Source organism: Haemorhous mexicanus, chromosome 3 (genome assembly GCF_027477595.1).
Source record: "Haemorhous mexicanus isolate bHaeMex1 chromosome 3, bHaeMex1.pri, whole genome shotgun sequence".
NCBI classification, from domain to species: domain Eukaryota; kingdom Metazoa; phylum Chordata; class Aves; order Passeriformes; family Fringillidae; genus Haemorhous; species Haemorhous mexicanus.
The window spans coordinates 72,159,317-72,171,978 of NC_082343.1; the positions used below are offsets into that span (position 1 = coordinate 72,159,317).

Genomic DNA, 12,662 nt, shown 5'->3' on the forward strand with positions numbered 1-12,662 from the left:
CATCTGGTGATTGTGCAATTATACAGTTAAAAAATGAAGAGCTGGTCCCAACTAAATGGGATACTTCAGTTACCAAGGTTAAGAGATAGCAGAGCTCACTTCACTGTGACTATTCAAAGTCTTTTCCTCCTCCAATTTAGTTTGCTGTCTATAACTGAAGACATTATTTCTGTACATCACTGGCTATTTGATCTCTTGCTACAAGATGCAGTATGTTATGAAAACTTTATTCTGAAGACATGGATCACAGAAGAAACTTTCTTCAACCATCCCTAAAGCAGAACAACTCATTCATCTGTCTATGAAGACTGATCAATTAACTCACATGAAGGAAGTAGTGCACATGGGTTTGTTGAAGCAACCAATATGAGAAAGTCACACAGGAATTCCATAGAAGTAGGAATCACTACTTTTCTCACAAGAGGAAGAAAACTGAAGTATCTGTACTATTATAGAAGAGAACACAAACAAGTGAAAGAGCAATCTCAGTAAGAGACAGCTGTCAGTACTGACTTCTCCACAAAACACTCAAGGACTTCTTAGAAACAGCCAGTCTATTCAAACAGTACAAAGCAGATTTGCTACACTTCCATTTGTACTGAAAAAAGCAGAGATATGAGGGATTTTTAAAAGAAAGCATAAAATATTTTCCTTTTACACATTTGCAAATTAAACCCTTGACTAAAAAAAACCTAAATTTATCCACAGGCAAATAGTGGAAGAAAAACATTCCTGCAAAGTTGTGAGAAATTTCAGACAGATAGTAAAAATCCTGGAAATAAATTGATTCATTAGTTTTATTACTAAGACTAAAAAAATCAGACAAAAATCACCAATACTAATGTGATGATGTAGGTTATCTGTTTTCTCATATAATTTCAAGAAGTATAAAACCCTGTGCTTATAAATTAGTAGAGAATTAAAGAAATCTGGCATAACTAGCTGACAAACCTAGCGCAAACGCTACCTCAGAAAATTGTTCAATGTATTTTCCTATGAAGTACCTGAAAGTTTACAATTCAACTATTCACTAAACACTTCATCAGTAACTTCCAAACAAATGCCAGGAATCTACCTGGCAAATCCTTGGTAAACACAATATCTATCTCACAGTGTTTCTAATATACATGGGTTTAAAAACTTTTAGGGACAAGGATTGGTTTTCAGAGCCACCACTTATCAAGGTGCTTTGTATGTGAAAACAGTTTTGAGCCTGCTGCCTTCAAAAGATTCAAAAAGTGTTTGCTTTTGCAACTACTTTTTCCTTATCTTACAGTTCTTCAAAAACATTTTGTCAAAGAAACACAGCTGTATTTCCCTACACATATTTAAAATACATTATTCTTGTAATAAAAAGGCATTATTCTTGTAATAAAAAAGATTTTTGTAATCTCCTAGAGTATTGCAGAACCAGCTTGTATTTCAGCTTCAAGAATTTAGATAGAGAACATATTTTTATCTGCTTACTACAGTATCCAGAATATTGCCAGCACAATAAAGTAGTAATGAGAAACTGGTTTATTAGGTATAAAAATACTTCTATTAACTTCAGAATTTCTAAAGCCTTTAAAACTGACTACACACAAACATCTGTGGTAATTAAATTAGGTCCTGAACAACTTCATTTAACTTCTTAAAAATAAGTCTATTGAAATATAGGTACAACTCTGTCAGTAGCACACAGGGTTAGCTTATCTCCTCTAAATAAATTTTTAATTTGCCCTTGCAGTACATACTTTTAGAAAAAAAAGTAAATGCTAACCTGGACTAATAAGTGGCCCAACTTGGAGAAATATGTTTCATGTTCTTTTATGTTATTAATCTGCTTCATTAATTCCAGAAACATTTCAATAGCTCCTTTGCTGACCATTTTAAAACGGAGTGCTTCCTTTTCAGACATGACTTTTATAGCTGCCATGCAATAGACGAGAGCTTCATGGTTTGTTTGCAGATCTTCATTCCACAGAACCTGCAGCAAATAATCTAAGAGGAAAATCATAATTCAGAAAGTCTAATATGAAAGTTTTTATTGACACAATCCAGTCAATAAAGAGATTAACAACTAGAAAGCACCCTCAGATTGAACTCTTACATTTCTAATAAGTGGGCTAGAAAAATTGGATATTTGGACTGAAACCAGGAAACAATTATTGATGAATAGGAGAATGGGCCGGACTTCTGTTCTCCTAGACTTCAAGAACCAATGTAAGCTGTAAACACATAGCAGGAATCATTGAAATTCTCAGTCAAGATGCAAAAGTGATTGTGTATGCCTGGAATTTTGTGTACTTCCCACTACTTCATTAACAATCAAGTATCTTAAAGCATCTCAAATAGAGCACTAAAAGGCACAGGGGCCTAATTCACATCTCTCACATTTGAAATCTGTTCCTAGTCTTTTTAGATTTACTTTCTATATAGGTAAAGTTGACATAGAAGTTTTGTTTTTTGCAACCACTGTCAGACATCTGAAATGTTAAAATTTGTGTTAACACATGGCCAAGGTATCTTTTGCAGTCAAATTGAGACATTCTGAATTTACTGGGGTATCTTAAACAAATGAGCAATCCTAACCAACATTATACTTTTAAACTTCTAGTAACTGATTCAAAGAGATTTCTGCTTCCTATGTTCCATTCAGTTCCAGCTGAAAAAAACATTTTCTTATATCATTAAATTGAAGCAATTTAAAAATTTTTTTCTGCCTCAACTGAAGCTGTGGGAAATGGTGTATATATGTATATGTATATATATGTATATATGTGTGTTTATATATATACATACATATATATATATATATATATATATATAAATGAAGTACACACTGTAGTTTCTTGTCCAAACTCCCATCCTCACCAATTAAATCACTTGGGTTGTGGCAATGTGAGAACTCAGTTGCAGGTTCCTGCTCTGCACAGTATCAAAGAGGGTCTTGAACAGTATTGTCTGTTCTGGGGTGAAAGATTAACTTATTTCTTCTACTGGAGCTGCTGCACTGCACATAAATAGTTCAGAGGGACAGAAGAGGGGAAAAAAAAAAAGAATCTATAACCCTGACTGTAACAGGGACCTGGGCAGTTGTGATGATAGGCCAGGGTCATATCTTCTTCTGGGAAAAGGTGGGTCCAAAACACAAGAATGAATAAACAAATAAAACAACGCCTACCAATGCTCTTTCCTTCACTAGTTTTTAAAATACAGGGAAAGAAGAGCAAGTGAAAGAAAAGTGAATGAGGATGAAAATGAGAGAAAAATGCAACTTGTTCAAATGCTGTGTATGATGCTGATCTCTACAAAACTACTTTTCAGTATCCAAACCTTGTTCTGCTTCCTGCGAGTCCTTTCCTTACCACCTGAAAGGCGTGTCTTCATTTCTGACAACAATTGTGTACTAAACTCAAAGACCATGAATACTCTCAACTATTTAAGCAAATATACACATATGCCTTAACCAATACAGAAGCAATAACTGCTGGCAAGATCAAGGCCTACATTAATAAAACATATTAAAGTTTTAATGAAAGGAATTACTTTCAATCAATACTGAGTATCATTTGCACAATTTAATTTTTTTCATATTTCTCATATTTGCAAGGGGTAGGGAGGTGTGCATGACACAAACACTGTTACAAACACAAAAGATCTTAGAGCCATTGCTGACAGCTCTGCAAAACCATTGGCTCAATGTGAAGCAGCAGCTATAAAAAATATTGAAAACCCAATAACTATTCTCAAGATCCTCCCTGATGATGGCCAAGACTGGAGACAGGATTATCTCATTTCTATAAATTTGGTGCAGACACAGCTCGAATTCTATAGATATCTTTGTTCCATATATCTCAAGAAGGATCCACTGGAGTTTGAGAAGGTACAGAGAAGGAATTATAAAACAAATTAATGACACAATATCTGCTCAAAGAGCCAAGAGGCTGAGATGCCCCAGTCTTGAAATGGAGAAGACAGAGATATGTGATAAGATTGCCTTTTAAAAAAACCTGAAGGTTAAAGGTAAACTGACTGTATACCTGCAAATCTAAATCCTGCAAAACTACAAGCAGGGGGATAAAGAAAAATATACAGATTTAAAACAGCACACAGAGAATTTCTGGAAATTGTTCTATGACATCATAGAGGGAGACAGAATCAGGAAATGCAAAAAGGCAAATGAATGAACAAAAGACATATAAACAGAAACTAAAATGGGATTAAGCAGGGATGCACCATCTAAGGTCCCTAATAGAACAGATCAGTTCTGGATGGTGGAGGAGTGCTGGGGAAACAGATCACAGAAAACACACAGGCTCCTGTGCTCCCCCTAAACAACATTCCCCATCCCCATCGCTACTTAGACACAGAATACTGGACTAGACCAACCATTACTTTGACCTAGGCAGGCAATTTTTAGTCTTTCTTCAGAATTTTTAATTCTGAAAATGTTTTTTCAAAGATGAACAACTTTAACTGTTGAATTTCAACATCTCACTTACAGAACAAGAAAGAATACATACCCAATAATGTATCATTTTGAATGATGAAATAATTATTTTCGTTCCTACAAATTTTAAATGCTAGCTTGCAAACACTAAGAAGATTTTTTCCATCTACTTTCATCTGCAAAGAAATTAAAAGACATAAAATCACAACTCAAATCTGCATGCAAATATGCACCTAACATTCTATAAGTTCAGACACCATGGCAAGCTTGTATTCTCACAGAACTATTAAATTACAGCTGAAATCCTAACAACACATGGAAACACACTGAAGATGTATGCAGAATTAAAGGAAACTGAAACAACCTGAAACTTGGGTATTTTAAACTCTATTTAGCAAACTGTGCTGGCTTTAAAATAACAGGTTTTAACTTTAATGTATTAATATAAACAGGTAGTATATCAATAACTTACAGGATTTTTTCTCCAATTCCCTTAGAAAGAAATTCTGTATGGAAATAAGTGGTTTGGTATCTTGGACCCTACCACAAAGACCTCCAGTACAACAGTACATGTCATAATGAAATTTACTCTCAGCTATATGATGAGAGATTGTGAAAGGAAAGTAAAGGTGGTAAAAATACAATGACATCTCTCTTCCTTTTCTCTGCATTTCAAGGGCAATTTCTTCTAGGTTCATGCTTTTTGAAAGATTACACAGAAAAATGTCTGTAAAGGAACCTTTCTTTTTAATAAGCACCACTTAACATCTCTGTGGTATCTGAGTACATAACTGCATCCTCTCAATAACATAACTTACAGTACCTTATAGGAGAACATGACTCCCTCAACATGCAGACATATTACTCAGATGCCTACAACACAATGTTAGTGGGCTTCCTTTCACCAGTGACTGTCCATACATGCTTTGTAGAACATGAACAAAGAAGTTCTGAAGCACAAAATTTAATTGAGAGTTTTAACCAGAAATATTAAAGCAAAAGATTATTTACATTCACTCACCTTCAAAAAAAAAAAAAAAAAACCCAAAAAAAACAACTCTCCATTTTAGTATTTCCAGAACAAGATCAAGATATTACTCAAAACCAAAGCTTCATTCCCAAGTGTACATTTTATAATCATTGGGTTTTTTAAATCCCAGCATGTGTATCCCAGTTTAGAACACTGTGTCTTTTCCATGCCTATACAATATTCCTGCCACCATACACCAACTATTCTATTTGTACCCCTCCTTCCTCCCCCAGATGTAACTTCTCAGCAGAAAATAAGCTACAAGTGTTGATGTAGATGGATGGCAAACTAGTATCCCTGTGGTAGCAAACTGAACTTAGGAAAGGGTTAGTTTAAACATAGTTTACAGGTACGAAATGAAAAATTAAATGCAAGTTGTAATTCAGGATTTTGAGCTTCACATTCTACCAAAGAGCATTTCAAAACACTTACAGCCAGAATAATCTTTGCCAGCTTCAGGGAAAGTGGATCTGAATCGATGTCTACAAGTTTATATAATGTCTTCAGAAGGATGTTTCTTCTTTTAAATCTTTTTCCAAGCATATTTCCATCACCCAATGCTTGATGGAGCTTGGTACAAGTTAGACAAAGGTGTTCTATATTGTCTTCTCCTTGAAGGGTGTAGGAAAGGAGACAAAAACCCCCCTAATTATCAGTGCCACTTTATTCAGAGCATCTCAATACATGAAGACACAAAAGAACAAAATAAAGAACAGGTTGTGCAACAACAAAAATAAGACACAAAATAAATGTCTTCACATGATAATGTGATCCCCAGAAATAATTTTATTCTGCTTTGTCAAAAAAAGGAGACAAAAGCTGAGAAATCATTGAGCCAAAATAATACCTAGAGCTAAAATGAAACTCACCTTTGATGCTTAATAATCAGATTGACCAAATGTCTACCAGGAAACAGTGTCTCTGAAAACATTTTTTAAAGCACTCCACCAAACATTAGATGTGAAAAAGGGATCATTAAGGAGCATTTTTCTCCCCACATACGTAACTTTACACATCAAACCTTGCTGGGATAAAGACAAGTGAATGTAAAAACTTGCTAGAACTCTTCAATGTAGAGGTGCAAGACATATTTGAGTGGAATGTTGTCCTATTGACAAAAAAGTGATCTACTTCCTCACTCAAGTCCCTGAGACTATGTTTAAAATATACAAAAATCAAACAGAATTGCAAAAACTGCATCTCAACACAATGGAATAATGTACATGTTTACAGAGAAAAGGAGAAGTCTTGTCTATTTTTAAAATTGAACAGTGAGATTTTTTAAAGATTTTTTTACATTTGCTTTTGTCCATAAGGTGACACTTACAAAGCCCCACGTAAATCCACATGAACTAGCAGTATAAACTCTGCATTTACTCAGGGTGTACTTCACAGCTGAAATAAAGTCATATTGAAGGAGGCAAAGCACTTGTGATGAAACATGTCTGAGGCCCCTACCCTATAGGCAGGGACTGATCTGATTTAAGGACTGATCTCTCAGGCTGAGAAGTGCCTGGAAGCTCTCCATTTGCAATCACCATACCCAAGGATCAGCTATGGCTATTCCATTTCTACTCCCATCATGACAGAAAATTTTACAAAATTTAGCGTGATTCTAAATGCTCTGCTCCAGTAAGCTGTTAAACAGGAGAGGCAAGGAACCAAAACTGAAAGGTCTTACACTCCATTTCATCAAAATTGACAAAAAAATTATTCATCACTCATCCCATGGGTAATTTTAAAGCTTAACCACCTGAGTATTGGAATGTAACAAAATAAATTATTTGTTCCTCTAGAAAAAGAGACTAGGGGTTTTTTTGTCATATTATAAACAACCCAAGCACATCATATTCAGAAGAATTTAGGCAATAAATAAGTTCCAGGTTAACTTCAGATTTGTTTTTGCATGGAAAGGCTTCTGCAAATATTTTTTGCATGAGGAAGGTGAAGAAAAAGGCTTCTCTATTAATATATGAAAAACAAAACGCGACCTACGTTCATGTGCAGGGAATTAGTTAAAAGGTATGAAGCAAATGACTGCACACAAAATTAAAAAATACTAAATTACCAACAGACCCACTCAAAGCATTTCAGTTATGGAATTCTAATATTCCTAAGAATTATGCAGTAAACAGTCTAAAGAAAGCAATATATCACACAGTTGCAGGACGCAATGATGCAATTCGGTTACAATTTGTGTTAATTTTCAAGAAGTAGCAAAACTCAGGTCGAACGGTATATGTAGTACTACATTCAATCAACTGGTGAGAAAGAATCAGTAGATAATGTCATCTATTTTTAAAAAACTAAGCCATAATCAGGTTTTTATAAAAGCTAGAAAAACCCCAATACACTAACCAAATCAAGTGAAGACCGAGAAAAAGGGGCATGAAAACTGATTTTCCTTAGCTACATTCATGACAAGGGAAAGACATGATTAGATTTTACCTCTAAATTTTATTTTGCTTACAAATAAAAAACATCTCACCATGCAAAACTGTAACTCAGTGGCTGATATTTGACAATCTTGGCATTAAGCAAGGAAAATGTGAAGTTACATAGCTGTTTTCAAATTTCCTGATCACTGTTTTCTGTACATCAGTGACAGACATGGGAATGAGAACTCTTTAAACAATTATAAATATTAGGAATCACTTAGCAGTGTACAGGTGTTTCATACTCATGAACATTTGCAAAACTATGCAAAATAAGTTCTAATCTGTACCATGCTATCACAAACACTGGTAAAGATCCTGTAAAACAGAATTACTTGTAAAAACAAATCTACTTTCTATATTCCCACCATTCAAATAAATACAATGTCTACAGAAGGCAACTGAACTACTTTTTCAATGCAAAATGGATTCCAGTGTTTAACCTTTCAAGCTATACTTAATTTACTCAATTTTGCTTTAGTATTCTGAGTAATTACATACTTTTCTGGCACATCTAACACTTTAATCACAAGTGGAAATTTTCATTAAGATTTCCATAGTTTTTTAAAATGGATTGAGACCTTCAATACAGTCCATGGTTAAAGCAGTGAATCTGTGCAGTGCTTATTCTTAAAATTACTAGCTCAACATTGACTGCTACGCTGGCAGAGCTGTGCCATCTAAAATAAGGTAATTTAATCAGACAAGATCTTCTCTAAACCAGTTCTGGATTTTTTTACAGGATCACAGAATGGGTAAGGTTGGAAATGACCTGTGAAAGTCATCTGGTACAACCCCTGTGCTCAAGCAGGGCCACCTAGACTGTCCAGGCCAGTTTCACACTGTGAAGTCACTGAACATATGAAAGAAAAAAAGGCCACATACCCCAATTACTATTATTATTTTGTAGTAAAACAAAAATGAGTCCCATGCTTCCTGCAAGAAACAGTACAGAAAACACACCCTTTCAGAGCAGTGTTACCGACTTTTTTCCAGTTCACGCAGAATTGGTAGAATCCTTGTATGCCAAAAGAAATCTTCCTCTTCCCATTCATTTATTCTTGTTTCATCCTTTAAGCCTTCAAAATACATTCAAAACAAAAGAACACATTCAGTGAAGGTTTCACTTTCTACAGTAATAAATAACTACAAATACTTTATTCATTAGTCAGAAAAAATCTAAAAATGTCACGTTTTTCTATATGCTGGGTTATTCTATGAATTAAAGATTTTCTTTCTATTTACATGTTCTCAAAAACGAACATTTCAAACAAAACTAGATGGATAAGTGGTTTGATACGTAAAGCTGTATTGTAAAGCTTTTGTTTGCTGACATTAATGTTTAATTTGATCACTGAACTGGAAGGTAACGACTACTTAAACATCAAAGTGTCCTAGTATTTCTCAGGTCTGGTTCACGTGACAGCTTATTATTTGTTAAAAAAAATGCATACTACAAACAATCCTCTAGGATTGTAGAATTTTATCTAGTACATATGCATGATATTACACTAAGCTTGATTAACTGACTGGTCAGTTAGGGAAAAGTCCTGTTAGTTATTACATCCTGTTAGCAATTGTAACTACTTCAAGCAATTAGTTTTGTGAACTTCATGACTAAACTTCTGTAAAATCCATGTTTATTCCTATTCTTCATTGCATTCAGCAGTTTGTCACACGGCAACCTCTGAAATGAGTAGTAAACTATAGCTATGTGAAAGATATTTTGCCTCCAAAAAACAATACAGAAATCTTGAAGACAACCAACTCCCACTGTTCTTGGCCACCCTCAGCCAAATACCCCCATGACTCAGAAAAAGCTACTTTCCGCTATCAGAAACCTTGTCCACTTCACAAAGAGAGTTTTTAAAAATATTTAAGCTTTTTTATACTTGGCTTCAAAAAGAAAATACAAAAAAAAAAAAAAAGTAACACAGACATCAAGGCAAAAACTGGCAGACCTAAAAACCAGTGGACTAGAATTTTTCTGGGAACAAGACTGGGAGCATGGATCTGTTTTCAGATTGGACAAAGAAGATGGTGAAAACACGGTTTCTTAAAAAATGGAATCCAGGATTCACCTTCATATGGATGCAGTATCACTGGGAATTATTCTGACGTGCTGAACATCCTTTACATCTCCATCTAGTATTTTGTGAAGTGACAAAATAATGGCCTTGACTATTGGGCCACTACAGATGGAGAGCCAGAGCTTCTGCAAAACTCAAGAAGGATCTAACAGTTGCTTACAAGGGGCATGTAGGCATGCGTTTGAAGTTCAAGACTGGGTTAAGCTCTTTATCTTGCAGGCAAGCAAAGTTGTTACAAAGACAGGGTCTGGTTTGTTGATTTGTTTTGTTTTGAGGTTTTTTTAATAGGGAAATAAAAGTCACACAACTCTACTAAATAAGAAAGCCACTAAGACTTAATTATACACATTTCTTTAAGTCACAGATTTGTCTGAAAATGTCTTTTGTTGTCCATTACTAGCTCTTGAATTTAAAGGACAATGTGAATTCCTAAAAGAAATATGAAGGAACACAAAAACTACTATACTACCTGAGAACACCAATAATAAGAGGTTTGCACCACAAGAACAGTATCTCAGACCTTAAAACAGTGACTGGGTACTGGCATTACTTGGAACAGTAAAACAATTTAAAACTTCATATTTTAAAAACCTGCTCTTTAGAAAATAACCAAAAGAGTAGTTTTTTTGTCTATATTAACTGTCTACCTATATCTTACACACAATCTACCAAATATACCTATTTCAAAAGATTATAAAAAATGCTGCTATTTCAGAAGTAATACACTGTATTTGTTATATATATATAATATATAAGTACATGTTATTAGCAAATATTATTATTCTTATTATTTTGCATGGCATATTTATTTTCTAGATCAAATGAGTTGACAGCCTTATTTAAATTGATGTGTAGCCTAATTAATAAAACACTATGCAGTGTTTGCAATTAAGTGAAAATTCTGCTCTGGATAATGTAAAAGTACAGCTGAAATGAGAACACTATAGTAGTGTGCACACTTCCTTCCTGCCACAAAACCCACATATTGACTCAATTATTTCTTTTATTTTCTATCTGTAGTTACCTCTCCTAAACTGAAAGATGGAACTGACTTTTTAACGACACATATACTTAACTTCATTAGTCAAGAAATAGAAAACTTCAGGCATGCATTTGCAGATAGAGACAAACTTCGCACTTTAAAAAAATATTACCAAATCCATTTAATTTTCAGTTCAGAATGAAAAGAACAGATGCTTTTTTTGTACTGCTCTGCTTCACTTGTCTCATATTCATCAGAAGAATACAGCAAACTGAAAGTCATAATGGCATAATTTTTAAAAAAAAAAATTATACCTTATATCTAAATAAGGTATACCTTTTATCTAAATATAATTATCTCTTAGACCTAAATAAAAAAGAAGATAATCAGCTTTTACTAAATAAGTAAGAATGACCATACAATGCACGAGTACAAATAAGTAAGAATGACCATACAATACACGAGTACAAAGTAAAGCAACATTACTAAATTGTATGTGTCTCAGTCCTGGGAGATTTTTTTAGCTGCTGATGAAAAGTTAGGGTACTAGCTATATTTAAAATATTGCAGAAGCTGTCCAGAACTTTCTAATAGAGCAAACCACAATTCAACAGAAAAAATACTCAAGGCAAAAGAATGCAGCAACTTCAAGTTGGTTGTCTCCGTTTTTCCTAGGTCTTAACCACTGCTTTGCATTCTGGTCAAAAAAAAAATCACTAATCAGTCTACATTTATTGGTTGCTGTTTTTAGCATGTAAATACAAGAGCCTTAGCAACACTGAGCTTTGAAAAGCTGAGTACTGCCTGACTTATAATGTTTAGCCTTTTCACTGAATACTGAGTGGCCACAAATAGATCAATATTAAAACAGTCTACCTCCTCTCTAAAATGTCAAAGCATAAACACAATTCATATCAGAAAATAGAAATAATTTGTAAATGAACACTCCACAAAGAATCCCATTGCAGAGAAGAAATGATGGAGAATTCCTAGTGCTATCTCCCTCTTTACTGTGGGATAAAAGATGAAGCATGTACAAACTAAGGAAGCTACATAATGTTAAAAAAAGAGACGCAAAAAGAAACAATCCTAAAAACATATTTTATATTTTCAGTGACACCAATAAAATAGCACAAACAAATTAAAAGGCTTGTAAGTGTACTAACTTGCATGACATGGTAAATACTCTCTGCTCCTCATAAAGAATCAAAAGCAGAGCACAGTGCAGCTTTTGCCAGAATGATCTAGAATAATAGAATTTCTCAGTTCTAGAAAAACAGTAATAAAGCACAATAACAGCACAGTACAAACTTCAGATATCCATACTAGACTCTGAAATACGCACTTGTGATGTATGAAATGTGCCAGCTATGAGGAAATATTAAAAACTGTTACGTAAAATTAGCAAAATGCATCCCTACACAGCAATCCAAAATCAGTTTCTTCAGATAATACAGGTTGGCATAATTTTAATAGTTTCTGTGCAACTGTGACAGATTACAAAGTGATGGGCAAATAAGGTATTAAGGGACTGGCAAATTCTTAAGCCTAGATATGAGAAAAGCAAGATAGAAAATACCAACATATATTTAAGTGAAGATCTCTAGAATGTTGTTTCTCTTCACTAAGAACAGTAAGAAAACCCAATATATCTAGAAAACCAAAACATATCGTTCAGTGAATAATAAAG

At 34.1% G+C, this 12,662-nt stretch overlaps 1 protein-coding gene across 5 annotated transcripts in view; it reads right to left on the bottom strand.

Annotated features, from left to right (window-relative positions):
• The window catches only part of ARMC2 (armadillo repeat containing 2), a 69,946-nt gene that overhangs the window by 36,996 nt on the left and 20,288 nt on the right, over nucleotides 1-12,662 (bottom strand). For 4 of the 5 annotated variants that reach the window (XM_059842317.1, XM_059842319.1, XM_059842316.1 and 1 more), the window contains 4 exons: nucleotides 8,887-8,979; nucleotides 5,898-6,076; nucleotides 4,509-4,611; nucleotides 1,763-1,983 (listed from right to left, as the gene is read on the bottom strand). In XM_059842317.1, coding sequence (XP_059698300.1) covers nucleotides 1,763-1,983; nucleotides 4,509-4,611; nucleotides 5,898-6,076; nucleotides 8,887-8,979 — 596 coding nt within the window. The remainder of the gene's footprint in view (nucleotides 1-1,762; nucleotides 1,984-4,508; nucleotides 4,612-5,897; nucleotides 6,077-8,886; nucleotides 8,980-12,662) is intronic. The other variant, XM_059842318.1, reaches the window with a different exon arrangement.